This window comes from Cupressus sempervirens, chromosome 9 (assembly GCF_028749045.1).
Source record: "Cupressus sempervirens isolate cs-2001-9-10 chromosome 9, ASM2874904v1, whole genome shotgun sequence".
Classification (NCBI taxonomy): Eukaryota; Viridiplantae; Streptophyta; class Pinopsida; order Cupressales; family Cupressaceae; genus Cupressus; species Cupressus sempervirens.
In genome coordinates, this window is record NC_143126.1 from 50,211,812 (window position 1) to 50,236,775 (window position 24,964).

General features: G+C 36.2%; 2 protein-coding genes across 4 annotated transcripts in view; both read right to left on the minus strand.

Annotated features, from left to right (window-relative positions):
• Positions 1-24,964, minus strand: part of LOC149537562 (peptidyl serine alpha-galactosyltransferase) — a 107,959-nt gene that overhangs the window by 4,013 nt on the left and 78,982 nt on the right. The gene's annotated exons all lie outside the window — the stretch shown is intronic.
• Positions 3,537-6,198, minus strand: LOC149537563 (uncharacterized). Its single transcript, XM_089798967.1, has 3 exons — positions 5,043-6,198; positions 4,236-4,934; positions 3,537-4,118 (listed from the first exon to the last, which is right to left on the minus strand). Exons 1-3 carry the CDS (start codon positions 6,126-6,128, stop codon positions 3,738-3,740), a joined length of 2,166 nt encoding a protein of 721 aa, XP_089655093.1. The 5' UTR covers positions 6,129-6,198; the 3' UTR covers positions 3,537-3,737.

Genomic DNA, 24,964 nt, shown 5'->3' on the forward strand with positions numbered 1-24,964 from the left:
GTTCTAGTATCAAATTTATTAAAAAATTTGAAGAAAAAGTTGTGGAAAAGAAAACCGGAGTAAGCGTGTTGATTAATAAAATTTAGCTCAGTCTGAAAAATTTTGGGTCTTCTAAAATCTAGGATCTACATTATAACTTTTGGCAATCTGAAACTACTCTCAAACATCCAAATTCCAGACAAAATATAACTAAATGACATATACTTAAATGTCATATTTTATATGCAAAGGAAGTTGAAAAAATGATTAAGTCATGAACAAAATCCAACACAGTCATGGATTTACGCCCAAAGGAAGAAATCCTCCACAATCAAGAATTGACGCCCAACACATGAAATCCTCCACACTCAAGAATTGACGCCCAACACATGAAATCCTCCACACTCAAGAATTGACGCCCAACACATGAAATCCTCCACACTCAAGAATTGACGCCCAACACATGAAATCCTCCAGTTGGGCTAACATGTGCCCAAGAGAGCAAGTCCACTAGAGCTAAGGAATTCAGCCCAAAGTGAGAAATCCAGTACTCAGACTTAGATGCATCCATGAACACCAATCCAAATTGTGTGCTCAAAGTACAAAATCTTGCATCAAGTCCCATATGCCCTCATAGGCACAAATTCAATGAGGCCAAAGAAAATCACTCGGATAATGAAAGTAATGTGAAAAGTGACTAAAGTTTGGACCAAAGGGAGAAAGCAATGCAAGAAAATGGCTAACTATGGATCCAAGGAGTATGATTAAGTCTCTCTCTTAGCTAGCCTATTCTAATCTACTCTTCTCTCTTCTAATCTAATGAATCTGACTCCCTTACAAATGAGAAGACCTTGGCCTTTTATAGATGTCCAAATACAACAAAGTGCCAAGATCAATCCAAGATCTAGGGCCAACACTGATCGACAAATTTACAACTAGTTACATAAGGGCACCACATTGTGGACCAATAAGAAAATTACAATGATTTTTACAACCAATGACAAGATAAGTTATGTGAGCATAGACATCATGTCTATGCTCTGAGTCTTATATTCAGTTATGGATGAGTTACAATTTGTTTGGTGAAGATAGTTAGCAAACCAATTTACAGTGATTGTTGGCAAAGATGGTTGTATTTTTGTTGTATCCTATTGGCGAGCAAGAATTAATGTCAGTGAGCTTCGGATATGATAAAAGACATGTTTATGCACCTATGTTTAAAAGTGAGAAGCATTTGTGCTACTTTAGAGAGGTCGTTGTTTGTAACATGCAATGTATTTTACTGGCAACCAACAATGATGAGGAAGTGTATTTATCATTGTAAAATGCAATATCATTGTAGTAACATGGGGGAACTTTATTATTTGTAAAGACGCTTATGAAGGCGTGTATGCCTTAAGAGTGGACCTATGTAATTAAATGTACATTGGGGAAGCTTTAAAAGGCCGACCTAATTACTTGATTTTAAGGGGTATAAAAGAAAGATATTTTCCTTGGTTGTGTTGAATAATTGAGGTGAGCTTCAAATGAACCTTTTTGGCAAGTTGCAGATTAGTCAATTCATTGCTTTAGATATGTTATCCTGAAGATTTATTCTTCACACTTGCTAGAGCATTTAGGCAATGGGTCTATTGAAGAGCACACAATTATACTGAGAGGGGGGGAGAGGGGTGGGGTGAATCAGTATAATAAAAAACTTTGTCAATTTAAAACTTTTGTCCAAACGATTACCTCCAAATGCTGAAATGAACAATTATGCACATGAACACAATGGCACAATATTTTATGTGGAAACCCAATGCGGGAGAAAACCACGGCAAATAGATGTTTTTCTATAACCTTGTTCTTTTACAAAGATTAGTAAGCTCCAACCTACTAGAGGCTTCAACCCCTGTGTTTATGAGCACCAACTCAATGGAAGCTTCAACTCTCACACTTCGCAAGCACCAACCTACTGAAAGCACCAACTCCCCACAGCCGTCTTTGTGAGCACCAACCCACTACACACAAACTTTAATTCCACCCTAGCAATATTGCTTTCTCAATTGATGATGGATACTTCAATTGCATAATTTCTCTTCTTCAATACAATAATTATCTCTGCATGAATTTTTTAATCTTTGCCTCCACGCACTTTTCTTCCCTTTTATTCTTCATTCTCTTTCCATTTGAATATATATATATATATATATATATATATATATATATATATTTCAGCTTGAAAATCTGAATATATATTTCTTTTATTATATTCTTATTTCTTCTCCAACTTTTTACCTCTTGATTTGAAAATAAAACAAGAGCCCTTCAAGAGCTAGAGTCCCTATCTTTTGGGATCATCTTGAAATGTTTATGTGGAAATCTAGTGCTAGACGATTTCAAAATGAGAGTGACACATGGATGTGATAATGAAGATCTACAATGTTTAGCGTCTATTGTATCAAATGAGAAGTTATAAATTTTAATGTTGAGTGGCCATTGTTAAAACATATAGAACTTAATGCAATTTATAGATTAATTTGATCCTTAAATATCAATATTTCCACTAAACTTCTAAAATTACTAAATAATATTTTGTTCATAATTTATTCAATTTTGTAAATTTTAGATTTTTATTAATTCAATTTAACAAATTCTAGATTTTTATTATTAGAGCATTTTTAATTTTTAGGTTTTCTTTAGAGAAGATTTTTAAATTTCAATTACTACATTTTTATTGGAAGAGATTTGAGAGTTTTAGATTTTCATTAAAGAAGTTTTGAATTAAAAAATTAAAAAATAGACTTTATTTATAAAATTATATGAATATTATATCAAAGTGTATATATGATAATCCACCTAATTTTATTTTTGATATAATGAAATCAAGGTTGCATGGGTACGTGGGTACGGGAGCGGGTACGAGTACGCATATTTTTCAAAATAGGGGACGGGGGTACGTGTGTAAGCCTAATTTTTTCTATATAATTAATATTTTATAGAAAATATAAAAATCAAAATATTTGTCATGAGTCATGACATTGAGCATTCAAAACAAGAAATTTGAAAATATAAGCCATAAGTCAAATATATATATATATGCTATTGCTGAATGTTTAAAGTATTTTTCATTATTAGGGACGGAGGTACTTGGGTATGTCAAACTTACTTAAAAATTACACTTTTATATTTATAAAAAATCTGATTTTATGAGTCATGACAATGGTTTTTCAAAACAAGAACAGTGATAAAGTTTACAAATGTAATGTACTGTTTTTAGTTTCAGATTTGCTATATGTTTGAAATAATAATACATGATAAATGCTTAGATGCATAACAAAGAAGGCAGACTTCAAACATGAACAAGAAGATCCTAAACCTAAGTTGCCGGTTCGGATTCTGGTTCGGATGCGGGTTCGACATTCGGGTTCGGAATTCGATCAAAAAATTTTGGGCTGGGTTCGGGTTCTTTTTGGGTTCATCCGTACAAGAATTTTTTAAAAATAAAATAAAAAATATATATGCAAAAATATGTTGCAGCATACCAATTCATACGCCACTATGCTAATCTAAAGCAATTTAGCAAATTCAACCACCACATATATTAATGATTTGTTCGATTGGCATGACAAAATGTCAAAATATACCACCATTATACCATATGAATGTTTCAGTTCAAAACTTTAGTCTTTAAAACAAGAATATCAACATTACTAATCACTTAATCAATAATCAGTCATAGGCTCATATGTGGTCAAATGACAAATATCAATGTATCATCAAAAATCATCGAAGAATTCATCATCATTAGGCAGTTGCTGATTAGAAGCACAATTAGTGCCACTAGCATCAGCAGTCTCAACCGTAGTCTCAGCCGTAGCCTCAAGATCAGATCCATCAGTACTACTATGTATCTCAGGATCGCCATCTTCAATCGCAAGTGCATCAAAGTGGACTTCCAACTCCGCGGCCTCTGGTTCGACATCCCATTGTTTTGCCTCCCCCTTTTTATACATATTCTCTTTGTGAGTTGTGAGCCTCAAGTTTGAATGCACAAACACCAAGTTATCTACTTTCTTGGAGTTTAGTCGGTTGCGTTTTATCGAGTGGATGAAGGAGTATGTGCTCCAATTCCTCTCAGATGATGATGAACTAGCAACCTATCAAGATTTGCAAATTTACCAACAATAAACTAGAAATTAGAGTTTTGAATATTTAGTATTTACCAACAAGAAACTAGTAATTAGAATGTTAAGATTAAAATTTAAAAAACCAACCTGTGATAAAATTTTGATGGCAATGGGCTGCAAGTGTTGGTATTTTTGACCGTGGTAGTACCACCATTTATGAGCATTAGCATTGTTCTTGTCTTCAAGAGCCTCAATACCACAATCATCGGTGCTCGCAAAACTCATAAATTCAGACCTCACTACAGGTCGTAGGTGCTCAGGAAAGAGTCTTCGAAGGGCTGCCTTGTACCCTTGAGCAACTTCAGGATCTCTGTATGGGGGAACTCTAGTGGTACTCCCCTTGAGGACCGATTGGCTATAGAACCTGGGGCTCAATGCAAAGGCAAGTAGATGCAAAGGGGTAGTCATTTTGTTCCATCTCTCTATCATGATTAACTGTAGCTCCTTGAAGAACTTTTCATCAGGATCTTGCTCTTTCTCATTTATGATATTTCTAATGTCCTCAATCATGGAGTCAATGCCATCATATACCTCACCCAAGCAAGGCCTATCCATGTCAGTGTATCGGATCATGCTCAATATAGGCTCTGTGATCTTCAGAAGGTACTCCGCACGATCCCACCAAGATTCATTTAGTATCAATCCCCTTATGGTAGTTGCTCTATCACTATTAGATTGCCTCCATACGGTCCAATTAGGACTAGTTACCATTCTAGTCAATGCGTCTTTAACCTTGATAAGGCGCCTCAAAACAATGGTGTTGGAGGCAAAGCGGGTCTCAGCAACCTATTTTAAAATCAAAACAGTAATAGATTAAAAATTTGAAAACATAGAAAGCTTACTAAAGTGGCTAGATTTATAAAACATGTTTAAATTTTAAACAATTCAACTTACCTTCAAGAGCTCCAATTTCGAGAATTGTCTGAATATAGCCTGCGTCATATGGTGGTTCATGACAAACATTTGGATCTCTTGTGCCTCTTCATACATTTTTTTTATCCACTCAATCTTAGTGCCAATTTTTTTCAGCATGAGGTTGAGTGAGTGCACTGCACAAGGTGTCCAAAAAATGTGTTCATATCGCTCCTCAACCAATAAGCCGGCAGCCCTACAATTCTTCGCATTGTCAGTTATTACTTGAACAACATTCTGAGGGCCAACTTGCTCGATAGCTTGGATGAGAATGTTTGCAATGAAAGGACCATCCTTTACCTCTCCTTCACAATCCACTACTTTTAGAAACATTGCACCTCTTGTAGACACTGCAAGAACATTCACCAAAGGACGGTTCCTTGCATCTTTCCATCCATCTGATACTATTGTCACCCCTGTTTCGACCCATGCATCCTTGATGGGCAGCATGGCATTCTCTACACGGGCCACCTCATTATCCAATAAAGTGGTGCGTACCTTCTCATACCCAGGGCCCTTGAACCCGCTTGGAGCCACATTAATTGCCCTCACCATGTATTGCCAATACGGTGAGCGAACAACATTAAATGACAATCCATTTGCATAAACACATCTGGCTATGGCTTGATCAGCAATGTCTCTAGCTTCATTTTGGAATGATGATTCCAAGGGTCCCGCCATTGTTTTACTTACAATCTGTTGTTGAGGAGGACGCATGAATGGATGGCCCTCTGCAAGTGGCTCACTAGGAGTGGTAGTTGAAGACATAGATGATGTTTTCCCTTTCTTTAGAGGCCTACCACTTTCCAACGGATGTGAAGCATTTGCCCTCCCAGCAGCTTCCTCTGCTTGCTTTTGCTCTTGAATATATTTGTTTACGATGTGATTTGGAAGAAAAGTTTTAGGTAGTATCCCGTTTACTCTTGGCTTCCCAGTGCAAAATTTGATGCCTTTTTGAGGAATAAACCACAAATGTGCTTTTACTCTACTATAAGAGCTGCTAAATTCCTCCTTGCAATGGCTACAAATCCACACGTAACCTCCTCCACCCGGCATTGATCGAATCATTTCCACATGTTTCCAAAGTGGGGAACATCTGTCGATTTTGAAGTGGGGATTATTGCCAACCGAATCACTTCCAGCCATGATAGAATCTACACACAAATTTAAAAATTACACAATATGTCAATACATAAAACAAAAAATTAAATATGGAAAAAACTCATTTATCCACTCAAACTAAACTGTAATAGATATCAGTAAGTTCACAATGAAAATTTAAAAACTAGGAACAATTTGTAAGAAGTTAGAAGTTATTCAATAGTCATAATATAATTTTGAAATTTTCTATAGAGTTGTAATTTTATCTTTGCCAAGGGTAATTGGACACTAAGGAACTGCAGTTCTCACTTCTCATATTTGGGGGCTTAGAAAGGGTCCCATTCTACTGTGTTTGGCACATGATTTTGTTGGGCCATTATTGTATGGAGCTTGGTTTGGCAATTTCCATGTGGGAATTGAACTCAAACCTTGTTAATGACATTTGATCACTTCACCACTCAGTGATACCCCACACATTTTAAATTTTAAATTTAACTTTAGACGATTAAACACATTTTCTTTAAATCTACCTGCTATTGAATGATACCAAGGCCAGCTCAGCACATGCTTGCAGGATTAATATAGTACTTAAAAGTTAAAATTGATACAAGGTTGTGTTGGGAAATATTTTTCTCTAATCTTCTCACCACATAACAATTACAGCCACAAATCGACATATTAATAGTAACAGCCTATTAAATAAATTTTCAACCATACACAATTCTACAGCTGAATAGCATTCTCTTATTGGATAGCTTAAAAGCAACATTACAGCTACAGTAGTATTCTTGGTACGTCTGTCTAACAACTGTGTTTTCCCCCAGCTTTTGTTTTCAAATTCAAAGTTTTCATTAACATTACAAGCTATTAAAAAGATAGGAGATTAGGAGAGTTTATGTATATAATATATTTAATAAAATCTAAATTAATCACAATCAAACAAAGCCGAGAGAGCTTGACCTGGTTTTATCTCATCCTACTATTTTCATTCGTGCAAAACAATTCATTGGTTGTTAATAGGGATCTGGAGTAGTGCAGATTCTTTTAAAGACCTACCTCTTTTTTTATCGCTGGAGTTGGAGAAGAAAATTTGAACTCTGAACACCGCCGTATAAAACAAACCCAAAAACAAGCCGCAGTATAAAGAAGTTTGAACGCAAAATATGGTTGACGGCGTCGTTTTAGGGTTTTGTATAAATATTAAATGGTAAAATCAACTAGAATAAAGTAAAACGCGTTTTTAAATGATTAAAAAGTCAAACGTTTTTTCAACTTTTTCGCTGTATGCCCAGATTCGCCCGAAATTCACTGTCATTCCATCCGGGTTCTTTTTTGGACTCCAAAATTCGCTTGAAATTCGATCAAATTCGTCTAGGGTGCGAAATGAAGGACCCACAGGGAATTTAACAGGAAATCTGCGAATTTGAATCGAACCAGGACCGAATTTGATTTCATGCGAATCGAATTTCGATTTTGCCCCTTCAGGAGCGAATCCGGTAACTTAGTCCTAAACCATATGACAATGACATATTGCAAATGATAAACTTTTAACTTGAACAGTGATAAAGTTTATTGTTAATGAGTATCAAAATTTCAAACTGATTTGGTATTGAATTAAGTTTGATAAACAACAAGCTAATACAAAAACAAAAAACCAAAAAAAAAAATCAGAATCTTAATCAAGGTCCTTAGCTATGATGCTCTCCACCGAGTACCCGGTACGTGGGATACGTGTACCCGGTACTTGGGTACGTGGGTACGAGTACCAGGGGTGTGGGTACGAGTACCCATGCAACCTTGAATGAAATAGAAAAATCAATAGCAATTATATATTTTTATAAACAACCAAATTTAATAATTTATAATGATTGTTGATCCTATTTAAAAAATCTAAATATTTTAAATATTTTCAACTGTTTTAAAAATTGAAAATTATTTAAAATTTAGTAAGTTAATCATTATATCATAATAAGCAAGTTAATGTGCACATAGCTAATTAAATTCTATACTTTTTAACAATGACTATTGATGACACTATTTTCTAAAACTAAATTTTAAAATATTAAGTAAACATATGGAACATAGTGATAATTAAACCCATGAAACATAGTGGACAAAAATGATGGGACATGCAATAAATTTCCTCGCTGCTTGTCCTCTGCTTGGCCAACGTCGTTCCCTGCAAACAAGCATTTATTAGATTATTATGGCTGCCTTTTTCCACCTATTTCCAATCCCCAAAAATTTATAATTTTAGTCTTTTCATGCATGTAGTCTAAAATGGAATGGCAGGGGGGCAAAGGAAAACATTAGTTCCCTGCCATATAAATAAGGCAGGCACTAATAATCTTTAGTTACATATCACACTTTTGAAGTTGTGACTTTTTACAAATGAAAAGTCACATCTCTTTACAAATAAATAGTTCTTTCCTCTTTGATATAATAGCGCTTTTTGATAATGAACAATTAATAAACTAAAGTCTTCATACACTTCTAAATAAACTCCAATTTATATTATTCTATAGTCTAGATTTAATCTAGTCACGTCTTATGCATGACTTAGTCAACGCACCTTTTAGAAACATTAATAGACAGAATGGTCATATTTATCTTTCAAATATTTAATCCACATACGCTGTTCTTCCAAATGTCATCTTCAGCCCGTTGAACTCCATGGCAGCAAGCCCGTTGAACTCTGCTGTGGCAAAGCATAAGGTAAGGTAAGGTAAGGTGGTTTTATAGTCCATGACACTATGCCATAGTTTTTGGGTTTACGTATGGTGACAGTGATATGGGACTACCTCATACTCTTTTTCGAGAGGCACTTGGCGCTACAAACGAGGTGTACATACCCTACCCCCCAGTGGGATTTGAACTTGTGACCTCTCTTTCAAGAGTACAAGTTCTCCACCACTATGCATCAATCGTCTATTACAAGGATAATAGACTTATCCTTGGAAGGATTAATTGCCATTATATACTCTTATGCACAGGAAATTTCATGCGCTCCTCTTCCTTTAAATCGTTCTGTATATATTATACTTTGGCCAAGTCACAATCACTATCGTTACCCCTTATCATATATTATTGTTATCTACAGACTGCTGCTAGTCTCTTTCCTGCGGTTAATCACCATCATTGAATCCCTTGTCTCTTATCATTTAAACGCACCATTCTATTTGTCGTTTCTGTGCTTTTCTCCAGCAACGACAACTGTTCGATAAGGATGGCTTAAAGGTCTTTGCTTCTGTTGTTATTCTATTTCCTTTTTAAATTTCACTGCTGACTTCTTTCATTAGTCCTATCATTGGCTAACTCCTATCTGCATATTACTGGTAATGTTATTTAGTATTTCATTCGTCCCTATAATATCCCTGGCTGTACATCACTTCTCAACACAGTCATAATCATCGGTCATATTTGCTATGGGCTCAATTACATTGTATTCTGATAGATTTTTTCCCTGTCTATACTGTACTCTATGATGAGAACACCGTTCATATGTCCATCTATCGCTGCATATATTTTATTTAACTTCTTTTCAAAATTGTTCTCTGCATGTAATTCGCTGATAAACTCCATTGCTATATATGCGTGCCTTTTATTTCATCGTTTCTTCACTATGGATATCTGACATGGGTTCAGTATGATCATTGCTTGCTTATATATAAACTTGTCCATAATCGCACTTTGCTAACTTCATTATAACTGAGCTTGGTAGATGCACAAAGGAAAATATATATAAACTTCATGTTTATCATTCTATCTCAGATACACGTCCTTCATAGATAGTCCTTGATCTCAATTTACGCATCTGTATTGCATGGTTGGAATTTGTTTCTTCTGCAAACTGATGGCAGCATATATGCTGATGTGCCGAGTCATATACTGTTGATATGTACAGATTTTGTGTATATTCTGACCTGTCCGTTCCTTTGTTCTGATTTGTTTATTCTTCTGTCGTCACAGTCCTTACGCTTCTGTTTATTCTGTTGTTGTTTACTTCATCCTCTGATTTGTTCATTTTGTTATTGTTTATTACAACATTCCAGTTCTCGGTCTTTCTATAATAACATGAACTCTATCTCCTTGTACTATTTCAAGTATGGCTGTCCGGCCTATTTGTCTGAATGTGATTTTGCTAACATATATCATTTACTGTGTTTCTAAACTTCAAGCTTCCTTCTAAATTGTGTTCTTGTACAACCTGTTAGAAATGAGGTGGGGTTGAATCAGTATTTCACAAACTTTTGCCCAGCTATCAATATCTTTTACAATCTCAAAACATGCATATGTGATTAAATTGAAAAGTAAATAATATAGTAACACAATGCAACTCATAACACTATTATTTGTTAACTAGGGAAACCTTGGCAAAGGCAAAAGCCCCGGTGGAGATGGTACCCACAAAATGATCCACTAATCAAAAAGATCTTGTGAAAGATATTAACCCTGTTAGGAGTTTATTACATCCATATAGTGTCTCTATCTTGTTAGAGGACTAAACTTTGTTAGAAGCCTCAACCTTGTTAAGAGTTGGTTTATTACAATTACAAAAGGTATGCAAGATGATCCTACTGCCCAAACATACAATTACAATGATATATTCTGTACAAAAAAGGAATAAATACAAAAACCTTTTGACAATGCTGATATCTTCAATATCTGATTTGTCCTTTGTAACTCTCCGTACACAACTTCGCATATACTGTCCTTTCCCTACTCTAACATAAAGTTCGCATCATATATCAAGTACATTTCAATGTCAAAAGACATCACACAACTTTGCATATCCAAATCTTTCCTTTATACCTTGTTTTCTCCTGTTGGCCTTCATGTCTTCATACGTCCCAAAACACAAATTAACCTTTGCTAAGTTAGGGTTAACATCTAAGATGTTGTCCCTAATTAATTAAGTAATTATTTTGAAAATAATTCCTTGACACAAATTACCATTTTCTTCATTCTATCATGTTCTGCTTGTACCTGACTACGACTGGTAAATCATTAATATCTTTGTCTATACACCTCATAATGACTTGCGCTCTGACATATAGGATCATCATACCCTGTTACCCAAATTTCTTCCTTTGGCATTGATGGCAACATATGGGAAAATTGGTGAAATCCCAAAATTTCAAAATTATGTAGTTCTTCACATGGCCATACAAATTTTTGAAAATGTGAATGATTTCTATTATATACCATCTTTACATTATACTTACTATAATGTTTTGTTCTAGAGTTTCCTTATGAAGTCTCGTAATATGCTTTAGGTAGTCTTGTCGTGTGCTTCAGGTAGTCTGGTTGTGTGCTCTAAGTAGTATCCCTCAGTGCTTCAAGTGGCCAATACTTTAGGTAGTTCTCCCTTAGTGCTTCAGGTTAGTGCTTTGGGTCAATGCTTCGGGTGGCCAATGCTTCAAGTAGTTCTCCCTTAGTGCTTCGGGTGGCAAGTGTTTTAGGTTAGTGCTTCGGGTCAGTGCTTCAGGTCAATGCTGCGGGTCAATGCTTCAGGTGGCTAGTGCTTCAAGTGGCCATTGCTTCAGGTCAGTGCTTCAAGTAGTTCTCCCTTAGTGCTTTGGGTGGCTAGTGCTTTAGGTCAGTGCTTTGAGTGGCCAATGCTTCAGGTAGTTCTCCTTCAATGCTTCAAGTGGACATTGCTTCAGGTCAGTGCTTCAAGTAGTTCTCCCTTAGTGCTTTGGGTGGCTAGTACTTCAGGTAGTTCTCCCTCAGTACTTCGGGTGGCTAGTGCTTCATGTAGTATGGTATTATCTTGATGGTCGTACGGTAGAGTGGTGGCCGTACTGTGGAATGTCACTATGGTCGTACGGGATGGAGGTGCAACGGTTGTATGGTGTAGGCAGAAGACAAGTCGTACGGTATAATAGCAGCAGTACAATTACGGAGTTGTCCAAGTCATATGATTGCACTACAAAAGATGCACTTCCTGATGTGGAGGATGGATGGTGTACGGATAGAGGAGGAATGTTGAGTTATGCAACCATAAATTTATAGATCTGAATTCATCAATAAACCAAACAAGAATGGAGATTGAACATGAATTACCTTCAATTAAATTTGCAAAAAGATGGTGCTCTGATTTGCCAAATCCGAGCGAAGTATTACATGCAACGGAATAGGGTGAGGGTTGAATCCCACCGAAACCAAATAAGCCAAGTAGGGAAGATCTTTCACTTCCGAAATGGAAAATAACAGAGAATCCCAACGAGAATTCACAGTACAAAGTAAAATAATCAGAATGCATACCTACAACTACATACAAACCGTGCTTAAATACCCGTCGGGGAAAACGTTTCCGAGGGTGTACAAAGATAGCCGACGGCAAAACTTACCAACAGAAACTAAGATAAAAATAGGTCCAAGATATATTAAATCAATCAAAACCACCAATACAAATAATATTTTGGGCCCATATTAATTAATTAAAATAAATAATTAAAGGTCCTTTTATTATATTATTTATATTCTGGGTCCAGTTAATTTATTAATTTAATTTAATTATTACATTCAAATTTGGGGACATGACAAATCCTCGCTACCCAAAATTGCTTGTCCTCAAGCAATCCATCATCAAATGAGACACCAACAGCTCCCGGGTCCCAAATCAAATGCGTAGGCAAGACAAGTGAAATGACGTCAATCCTCCACAGCACCATATTGCTATGAAACTTTCGCTGCACCACTCTAATATAAATATTGTCGTATCCTAAGTCACCAGGGACCCGAACCAAACACACATGAGAAAGGAGTGAATGATCATCAAACCTCCCTTGCACCATACTGTCATTAAGCATCCGCTGTGCCAATGTGATATAAACATTGTCATAGCCTTCATCAAGATCCCACTAACACAAATTGATGAAATCTTTCACGTCATTATGTTCAAAAATCTCTTTGGGTACGGTCATGCACACAGACGCTGATGCTGACACAAACTTAGCCACTCGACGACAAGAGCTTCAATGATGGGTGTCGCAATGATGGGAGCCTCAGTAAAGAGTACCTTAGTAAAGGGAACCTTGGCAGAAAAAACTTCAACAGAGAGTACCTTTGGCGACAAATAAATTTTTAGCTATAAATAAAACCTCAATGGGATATAGAACCTCGGTTGAAGCCTCGATGATGGATAGAGCCTCGACAACAAGCAATGTCTTAATGGCGAAAAACATAGCTATTGCGACTGATGCAACCACAATGATGGACACACTATGATGATGGAGACAGCCATGATGTCATCGACGGACACAACTACGGCGACAAATACACATTTGACGATGGATACAAACTTGACGTTGTTGACGGATGCAACAACGGTGATAAACATGATGATGCACGATTGCGGTGACAACAATGGACAAAATGAAGATGACATACATGACGATGACAGCAATGTCACACATGGCAATGGACAAGGCGGCGGTGATGGCAACGGATACAATGATGATGACAGGTACAATGGCGGTGACAACCACGGATACAATGACGGTGACAGACACTAACTCGACAAACACAAACTTAGCATTGGTAGCGAACACAACAATGACAGACATGATGGTGACGGACACGAACTTGACGATGGACACAGACTCAGCGTCGATGACAGATACAAACTCGAGGATGGACAGGGACTCTACATCGATGACAAATATGAACTTGACATTGGTGATGGACATGATGGTGATGGACACAAACTCAACAACGAACGCAAACTTGGCTTCGGTGACGAACATGGCGGTGACGAACATGATGACAGTGACGTACACGAACTCGATGACAGACACGGACTCGGCGTCGGTGATGGACATGACAGTGTCGGACACGAACTTGGTGTCGATGAAGGACATAATGGTGGACATGATGGTGACAAACCCAATGATGACGAACACGATGGTGATGAACACGAACTTGACGACGGACACAGACTCGACATCAATGACAAACACGAACTCAATGTCAGTGACGAACACGAACTCGGCGTCGGTGATGGACATGATAGTGACGAACACGAACTTGGCGTTGACAGACATGACGGTGATGGACACGACGGTGACAAACATGATGGTGATGGACACGAACTCGATGACGGACACAAACTCGGCATTGGTGACGGACATGATGGTGACAGACACAAGGACTGTGATGGATATACAACCTTATCGACAGGCATGACCACGATGATGGACATTGCTTCAATGATAGATACAGCCTCGACAACAAACACAACCTCCGTGACAAACTCAACCTTGGGCAAAACTTCAATAATGTGCACAACTTGATCCGTCCATGTCTTCACAAGATCCATGCAAGCAACTTCATATTTTTGGTGTTCTCCCCATGTTGTAGTAGAAAGATTTAGCAAATCCTCCTAGCGTGGCCCTATAATCATGCCTTCATTCTCCTCACGTAAAGCATCGCCCTTATCATTGTCAGTAATTTTCTCCCACTTGTGCAAATGAGATATTAGTTTTTCTTCACAATGCTTGAAAACATTACAAACCAATCTATATGCTGCTATAAAGGGAATATATTCTAGATTACAAACAGCCCATAACATAGATGTGATGGGTTGGGATATTTCATCCATTTCTTCAATGCACGAAATCATAAGACTCTCCATAGCAACTGAAATCTTAGTATCATGATCTTCCTTGATGGTGACCAAGAAGTGATGAAACATATCATGGACCAAATTTTGCAATTTGAGATCTACGAGAAGGTTACTTACTTTGACATTTGCACAATTCTTCAATATTGTAGATCTCCTAAAAAGGGTCACTACTGATGTCATTAAGGCTCTGAAAGCTATCAACTATCAATTGCAAGACTCTATCATAGTGTTATCATCATATGGTGCTTTAGGAGCTGAAATTCTCAAGACTTCACTGAGATATGCTGCAACTATCAATCTTTTATCCTTGTCATGATGTCTTAAAAGCCTGGGTTGACTAAAGGCCTCCTTAATCGGCGAGAGGATTCTCTATATAAAACTTGAAGGTAATTGGTTCACCTAACACAAACAAACTTCCAATATATCTAATGGAAGATCAACATCCTCACTAAGGTCTTAGCCAATCCTTTTAGTGCCTTCAACTACCACTCTCCATCGTTGTTTGGGGCTATAGTGTGATCTAAGTACCAAAATCTCTCAATCATCCCAGCAAGTTGGCAAGATCACCAGCTCTGATACCATTGTAATGTTTCATTCTAGTCCTTATGAAGTCTCGTAATATGCTGTAGATAGTCTTATCATGTGCTTCAAGTAGTCTAGTTGTGTGCTCTAAGTAGTATCCCTCAATGCTTCGGGTGGCCAGTGCTTCAGGGAGTTCTCCCTTAGTGCATCGGGTGGCCAGTGCTTCAAATTAATGCTTCAGGTCAGCGCTTTGGGTCAGTGCTTTAAATCAGTGCTTCAGGTAGTTCTCCCTTAGTGCTTTGGGCGGCCAGTGCTTCAGGTCAATGCTTCAAGTCAATGTTGTGGATCAATGCTTTGGGTGGCTAGTACTTCAGGTCAATGCTTCGAGTGGCCAGTGCTTTAGGTAGTTCTCCTTCAATGCTTCAGATGTGTTGGGTGGATATTTTGCAACCGACAGTTTTGGGTAAAAATTCAGTCACAAAATAGGATGACCAGCCACAGCGTGTGAGACAGAGTCTCTCCTACCTTAAAGGGAAGGCTCCCCCTTCTCACTATTCCTTGGATCAACTCAAGGTAAGCAAGAAATTGAGAGATTTATAAAGAGGGTGTTACTATTATCCTTTCTTCTTAACTTTCAAGAAAGGATCCACTTATTCGTAAGGTGAATAATGGGCAAGGTGAATCTCTAATTACACTTCTATCACGAGCTGAAAATAGTGATACCGATAAATTTTAACTAACTCAAAGGTTAGCCAAAACGTACCAGTTTGGCTCTAAGTCCTGTTGTACTTTTATATGGTAAAAGTTTTACAATTAGGGCACAAAGACTCCTAAAAGTAAGAACAATCTAACTATTTTGCGAATTAAGATGAAAATACAAACTACAAACAAAGCTTCTAGCTATGGATTTTCACAATTGTTCCTGGTCAAAGCTCGAGATTCAATTGTTTCTTAACTCTCTATGCTCTTTTATTGAACACACAATAATAACATGAATCAAGACAATAGGCACAAATTATAGTCAAAGCTTCTAATTTGTTTTATCACAATTGCTTCCAGTCAAAGCTTCGAATCCAATTGTTTCTTTTATTCACTTTTCTCCCAAATTTGTATTACACAATCAAAGTTATGCTTGCACAAATGTGGTAGAGCTTTCTTGCATACAACAAAAGATAATTTTTACAATGAGGGGGCACTCCTTTATATAGGCAAAGAAGTTGAGAAAAAGGGGGAGGAAAAAGTGGGAGCAACTCAACCAACTTTGACCAAGTCTAACTACAAAAACTAAAGGGTTACATGCAACTGCACATGCAACTTGCATTGCATCTTTTACATACACATGTAACTCGCATTACATGTAATTACACATTTTCATGTAATGCATCTTCTCCAACTACAAACATGAAAGAAGAAGAAAGAAGACGGAAGAGAAAAGAACAATTCTGAAAGACCTTGTACTTGACGATGCAATCCTAGATGATAACAGGATTGGGAGTTCCTGTACCTTGTACTACTGCATTCACGTTGATAATCATAGTGTTGCGTCTTTTGATAACCTCTAGCTGTCTTTGATGAATTGTCCATTATCATGTGGAAACTTGATGTGATCCATCTTTTCTCACTCAAGTTGTCGTGAATTCTCCTTTGTAGATCAGCACAAACTGGAGTTTTTTGACACTTTGGAAACCTTCTTGACAATGTTCAGATGTACACTTGAAACAACTTTCCATCAGCACTTTTAACTCCCTTTTTTTTCTTTTTTCTTTTTTGAAGTAAAGTGTTTGGCGCATGGGAATGCGTGTAAATGGAGATTGCCAATTTTCAAAAAGTGACTTGGGCTTTCAAGATGTCACTGCACGGAAAATGGATTACATGTAAATGCAACATGTAAAAAGGTGGAGGGTGAAATGAGATGCAAATGTGAGTGAAAGATACACTTTACATGCATATGTGGATGAAGGCTAAAATGAAAAGCATGGAAAGATACGGAAACATGTATTTGCTCATGGAGATGTGAATGCATATGGAGAGGAGAAAATGACATCTTTTTGACTTTTCAAAAAGTGACTTTTAGTCAAAATTGGACCTTTTAGATGCAATTACACGTAAGACATTTCATGTAATCGTGTTGTGCGAATGGAAGCGAAAAATGAGATGGATGAAAATGAAAACGGAGAATGGGATTACATGCATATGCGGATGGCGAATGGGATAAAAAACATGTAATCACATTTCATTAAGTGAGAGATGAAGTGTTGTGACATGGAAATGGAAAGTGGAGTGAAATGAAACATGCTCAAGTTCTTGGGAAAGAACTTGCAATTTCTTCCAAATGGAGAAAAAACCGAAATGCAAACAAGCAAAACATAAAAACAAACGCAAAAGAAAAACATACCTTTGAAAATAACTCAAAACATGCCAAGATGTAATGCACTACCAAAGATGAAATTCGAATTTGGAACTTGGGGAAGAACCAAAAACATCAAAATGAAGAAGAAATTTATATTTAAAGAAAAAATGCACATTCTAAGGCAAAGATTTTCACAAATGGCATCCATCCAAAGATTTCAAGCATCAAATCAGCAAGGATAAGCATGAATTAAAACACAAGAAAGAAGAAGTCCACTTTAATGAAGAATATGTGCCAAAAATGAAGGAGAAAAAGCTAAAATAGCAAGTTTTATAGTCTTAAGACCAATTCTCCCTTAAATCCGGATTTTCAAACAACCTTTTAACTTTTTCCGCACTTGCATGTAATGGACATTCCATGGTCGGATTTGACATGAAAGTGCCAAATAAATGGTCTCCAAAAACAATATCATGCATTTAAAATTCAAAAACAATCCCTTTCGGTCAAATGTATGGGCTGAAAATGCAATTTTTTGAGTTTTTTGAACAAAAATATGACTTTTTTATTCAAAAATCTGGGCCGTTTTTGCAAAAACGTGACTAAAAAATGCATGTTTTAAAGTCATTTTTGACTTGTGAATGCAAAAACGACTTCCCCAAATGCATATACATGGATCAAAATGCAAAAAAGTGGTTTCAAAATGCAAAAAAGTGGATTAAAACCCCAATTTTCCGGGCATTTTAAGCAAAAACGTGTTTCTCCAAGCAAAAAATGTGATCTTCCAAACAAAACGATTTGATGTTTAAACACAAAAATGGTGATCACTATGTGATGTAATCAGCAAATAGGGCCAAAACGATTTGATTCCATACAAAAATGTGATCAAACTTTGAAGATTTATGGAGTTTTATACAAACAACGTGCCCTAGCTTAGGAGTTTCAAACACGTTTTTGAGTGCAATAACTTGATTTTTGATGAGGGCAAAATGATCACCTCTCCAAAACATGATGAATGCAACTGATTTCATTCAAATCCATGGAGAAAATCAAAAATTATGATTAAAATAGGAGGTTTTTGGAGCAAGAACATGTTTTCTTCACATAATAGAACATTTTTATGTTCATTACATATTTTAAAACATGTAGAAAGGCAAAAGAGGACCTTTTAGAGTCCAATGAATGTTTTAAAATATGTCTTGAGATATAATCTCACTTTTTGAAGCCCATTACATATTTTAAAATGTGCAAGTCTCCAAAATCTCACTTTTTGGAGTCACTTACATATTTTATTAACATATCTCACCTTTTTCATGCACAAGCATGAAAACTCAACTTTTCATGTCATTGCATCAAAAAGGTCCACTTTTACAAGCTTTTGATGTAATGACTTGAATAAGGTCCTAAAAATGAATTTTTATATGCATAAGCATGAAAAGTTTCCACTTTTCATAGTTTTTTACATGCATATGCACATAAAATGTCCACTTTTAGACTTTTAAGATATGCATTTCACTTATTTTTATGAAAATGTCAACAATATGGGTCAAAAATAATATTTATGTATTATATTAATCAATATAAGTCATAAACATTAAGTTAAAGTGACATTTATATAAGTATTTGATTTAAAAATCAAAAATTTAAAAAGTAACTATATAGTTCTATAGTCACTTTAAGTGAAAAAATAAAAAGTAACTCAACTTAAAATTGTAACATAAAGTGCACTATAGTCACTTTAAGTTATAAATTTAAATGAAAAGTAACTTCAAAACATAACAAAAAGTGAGTAAAATGTTATATTTTCAAAAAGTGAATGTCAAAATGAAAATATATCATCATTTTTTTAAATTGTGCTGTTGCACCTAAAATGTCCACTTTTAAGGCACTAAAATGACTATATCTCTTGACTGAAAACTTCGATTGACCTCTAGGTTAGATCGAATCGAAGGGGAAAACGAAAGGCATGACATGAGCAAAACCAAAGGACTAAAAACAAACAAACGCAAACTCAAAAGCAAAAAAAAAGAACTTTGAAGGCTTCAAAAATCAAGCAAAGGCTCGACAGAAAGCAAAACGAAAAAGACTTGACGAAGGCCTTCAGTAAAAGGATTCCTTGTATCAATTGGTATCGCTTGGTTAATCAATACTAACCAATTAAATAATGAAATAAACTCAAAGAAATGTGAAACTAATTTGAAAAAGTTTCGTACTGTTACCTACATTTTGTGGTGACAAAATGCAGGACAACAGGATGGCCAGTGCTTCAGGTAGTTATCCCTTAGTGCTTCAGGGAGTTCTCCCTCAATGCTTTAGGTAGTATGGTATTATCTTGATGGTTGTACAGTAGAGTGGTTGTCATAAGGTGGAATGTCATTGTGGTCGTATGGGATGGAGGTGCAACAGTTGTACAGTGTGGGGAGAAGACAAGTCGTACGATATGATAGCAGCAATACAGTTACGGAGTTGTCCAAGTCGTATGCTTGCAGTATGGAAGATGCACTTCGTGATGTGGGGGATGGATGGTGTACAAATAGAGGAGGAATGCTGAGTTATACAACGATAAATTTATAGATCTAAATTCATCAATAAACCAAACAAGAATGGAGATTGAACACGAATATCCTTCAATTAATATTTGCAATAAGATGGTGCTCTAGTTTGCCAGATCTGAGCAAAGTATTACATGCAACGGAATAGGATGAGGGTTGAATCCCACCGAAACCGAATAAGCCAAGTAGGGAAGATCTTTCACTTCCGAAATGGCGAACAAAGAAGAATCCAAATGGGAATTCGCAGTACAAAATAAATAATCAGAATGAATGCATACCTACAACTATATACAAGCCATGCTTAAATACCCGTCAGGGAAACCTTTCCGAGGGTGTACAAAGATAGCCGATGGCAAAACTTACCAATGGAAACTAAGATAAAATAGGTCTGAGATATATTAAATCAACCGGAACCACAAATACATATAATATCTTTGGCCCATATTAATTAATTAAAGTAACTAATTAAAGGCCCTTTTATTATATTATTTAAATTCTAGGACCAATTAATTAATTAATTAATTGAATTAAATTATTACATTCAAATTTAGGGACATGATACTTACTCCCCCTTAGTCTATGTTCTACCTTATATCTCAACATATACAATTTTCCATACAATCCAGTCCCCCTTTGACATCAATGACAAAGGTGAGTCAAAAACTATTTACAAATCAAAATTTGGAATTCTACCTTTTTCTCTTTAAGCCGACTAGTTTGAGATGTGTGCAACACAATCAGCAAAGTTTGTCTTCAAATTCTTTAATTCTTTATCCCATGTGTCTTGAATTGCTTCTGATTTACTAATTAAAGCACATAGTCCATAGGATGTTACTTCAACTGTGTTCAAATCTGAATATACAAACTTCTCATAAGATGCCTTAGCTTTAAGACAGTCATCCAATAGCTTCTGAATGAGACCAAATTTCAAAGTGAAGTGTTCTCTCAAATCTCAACAATGAAAATCTCTTGATTGTTCTTTCCCTTCTCAGCTCTATCAGACTGATATCATCACTTACTTTCCCAATTCTGCTCTCTAAATCTTCAATCTGCACATTGGGTAGTTGTAGCTCATTCACAATGTTCTATAATTCTGTTTGTTTTCCTTTTAGCTCTTCGATGATATCTCTGATGTAGTTGTATGACAGGGCACATTGTCCGTAGAGAGTCTTTCCCTTAGACAAACATCTTCTTAACTCTTTAATGCAAGAGTCGAGAGTCACTAAATCTCCTCTAATATTGTTGCATACAGTATCAAACAACTGCGCATCATGATTGACTTGTGCCTTAGTAGACACATTTTCTAAGAGGGTGTTGAAGTGATTATCAAAAGCATTTATTACCATTTCAGCTTTCGTCTCTGAATCTGACTCAATACCTTCACTGGAATGATATCTTGTAACTTGTTTGTCACTTTCTCAAGAATTTCTTCAGTTATTTTTATGCCTTTTTTCTTCTCAATGATCTTGTAGCTACCAAGGGTGTATTGTTCATCGTGCTTGCTAAAATTGATTCCAATGGGGATTTGGATGCACTAGGAGTTTCTTTGCTTTGCTCCTTGGAAGGTGTGACTAGCTAAATCTGTAGATTCTGATTATCTTCTTTGTTCTGCTCATTCTCTTCCATCACTGAATTTTCTGCCTCTTTTCCTTTTCCACGGTCTTCTTTCAGTGCCTTAACTTCTTGTTTTGTTCATATCTCTTTCTCTACCTCTGTATGCCTAAGTTGTGGTGCGAATGATGATGTTTCTTGCACTATGATTTTCCAATTAGTTTGTAGCATAGGGCTTACATCCTTAAGAACTTTATCCAATGTGGCTAAATCTTCTGACTTTTCTCCGTCATCCTCCTTTTCCTCTTCTTCCTTCTTCTCCTCTCCTTTCTTTTCAATCATCAGAACTAGGATAATCAACCAAGTTCTCTGTGGCCAAATTGTCAACAATAGTAGCTTGATCCTTAAATGAATCCTCTGTCACATCAACAGTAATGTGTGTACTGTCAATGTTCATTGTATCATCATCAATTGTTATCTGTGGAGTCCCAGAAACTGTCACTACTATAGCCTTGCTGACTTCTGCTTCTGCAATTACAGTATCTTTCATTGCTTCTGTTGTAGTACGAGCTTGGGTCTCTGTTGCTCCCCCTTTCATTAGGTTCCCTTCCTCTTGACTAGGCTAAGGTGCAACCGACATTATTTTGTCTTCTCAAGTCTCTGTTGCAGTCAATGAGGCCTTACCTTCTATCATTACCTTTATAATGGCTTTGTTTGTTTCTTTGTTCACTTGTTCGTAATTTTCTCCCATGATCAAACTTGCCCATGTCTTCTTTCTCCGTAATGGTTCTAGGCTTTTCATTATTCTCTTAAAATGCTCTACATTTTCAATTTCACCGAGTTTTCCAACAATCCTTTCTCTTATTGCTTTGTCCTCTTCCTTTACTCTCCTTTTTCTATTCTTCAATCTCGCATATAGATCATTTGGACTTTGATCGTGAATATTTAGAAACTTTTATTTGAACAAAATCATATATCTAATTATGGCATTCTCTAATTGCAACTTTTCAAAATTATCATACAAATTATAGAATTTGTTCAACTTGGTCAGATTTTCTTCATTGATAATCAAGTTGTTCATATTCTCAATCTTTGGTTTATATTTTTCTGCTTTTTCTCTCTGATTGTGTTTCTTTCTCTTGTGACTTCTTTTGTTTGTCCACATAGGTGACTATTGTCTTATGTTTTTTCCCAAGTCTAGTAGCTAATTCTTTCACTCTTTTTGGCTTTGGTGGTTTTGCTTGCTCTTGTTTAACTTCAACCAATCTCGTTGATCTTCTTGTGCTTGCAGGTGCGGATGACTGAACTTTCACTATACTGACATCTTCCTCCATAGGCTGATCCAGTACAACTTTGGTCCTGATGATGGTGGAACAAATTATGGTGCAGGTACTACTACTGCATAAGGCGCAATAGGTGATTGTGCTGATGGTACTGCAACTATAAGCCCATAAAAAATCCACTTTCTATTGCATGTGGTTTGGCAATCAAAATTTTTGACTGATCACTGGCTCTCATTTCCTTAGCAGTGTATCAAAATTTCTGACCGGACACTACCTCTCATTTCCTTAGCAGTGTCTAATGCTTCTCTGAACTCTTCTCTGCTCATACCTGATTCCTTCAGCATTTCCTCAATTTTCTTGTCAATTTTCTTCTTTATCTCCTTACTATATAATTGGCCTTGCACTTCTCTTAACTTTTCTTCATAAGTGCCCCATCTAGGACACTCTATCCCTTTCTACTTCAAGGATTATATTCACATATCCTTCAATTATTTCCTCACTCGTCTCATAACCCAAAGGGTCAATGAATTTCACTCTAGGCTCAATTGCTTCCATGCATGTTACATCTGGTTCGCCCATAAAGCATATTTCATCTTCATATTTCTTCACAATAGCAGGTGGTATCCTATACCTGTGTTTCATTTCAGATTGAAAATCCTTCATCATCTTAGAAATATCATGTGTGATTTTGTCTGTAGGTTGCCTCCTATAGTAATGAGTAATTAACTCAATTGTGCTTTTGTTTGTATCCCATTCATAACTAGGCATTCCTGGGAATTTTCTTATCACTTGAAAGAATAGATGTGTCAATAGTGATTCAAATCTGAAAGCTGCATTCTTATTCTTCTTGATTCTATCTAAGTTATCAATCAACTGTTGTCTAAGAATTTCACACATGTTAACTTTCTCATTTCCTACAGTCATCATATAGGTTGTATGAATGAATCTAGCAGGTACAGAGTTTACCCTAGAACTATAGTTCATCTTGTATCTAATTATCTTGCTGATTTGTCTTTTATCAGTTTGCTTAATCTTATCTAATTTCATATTTCTGCCATCTGATACAGACTCAATGCTTGTCTCAACTAACTTCTTAACATTCTTCTCATTGGCAGGGTTACTACCTTCATTGCTTAAACCAGTAAGTTTATCGATCATATCATTGTCAATCATCACGGGAATTTCACCTACAGGTCCTACACAGAACATACACTCATGAATTATGCTTAGTATGATTCTGGTCCACTCATGTCGATCAAATTCCTCAAAGAGCATATGTTTAGTAATATTTAGGTTCTCTAAGTGCTCAAACCCTTGTTAGAAGTCAAATCATTGTTGTAAACTAGGTTCATGTCCTTGTGAATGTCATTATCCTCAATTGACTCAAATCTGCAGTGGATCAATGCTTGAATGTCTTCTATGTGTAAAACCCTACTAGGAACTTGTGAAAAAGCTTCAGACGGATCATCTTCAAGTGAAATATATGGGTGTTTCTTAAATTTATACCTAGGCCTCTCGTTAATATCGCATACAATTGGAGTAGCCATACTTTCAAACTTAAAACCTTTACTTCTCTTAATAACACGACCACGAAAGTGATAAATACTTTTAAAATCATGAAACTAGGGCTTGGATGAATTCGCTTTCAATTTGCTTCAAGACACTTCCAATCTCCTCTCAAATTCACTTTAGAGGGCTCTTCAACTCTCTGCCCAATCAAATGGTGTGCTTTCCATCATTTCCAGCCATTATATGCAATTCAATTCGATTCTACATTGATTGCACAAGTACGCACTGATGAAAAAGTTGTTTAGCCAAAGAACTGATTTCTGCTCGTCCACTCACATATGAACTCAAAAATGAATGTGCCTTTAATTGTAGCTTCCTTTTATCCATCTAAACCTTCTTTTAACTTTGCA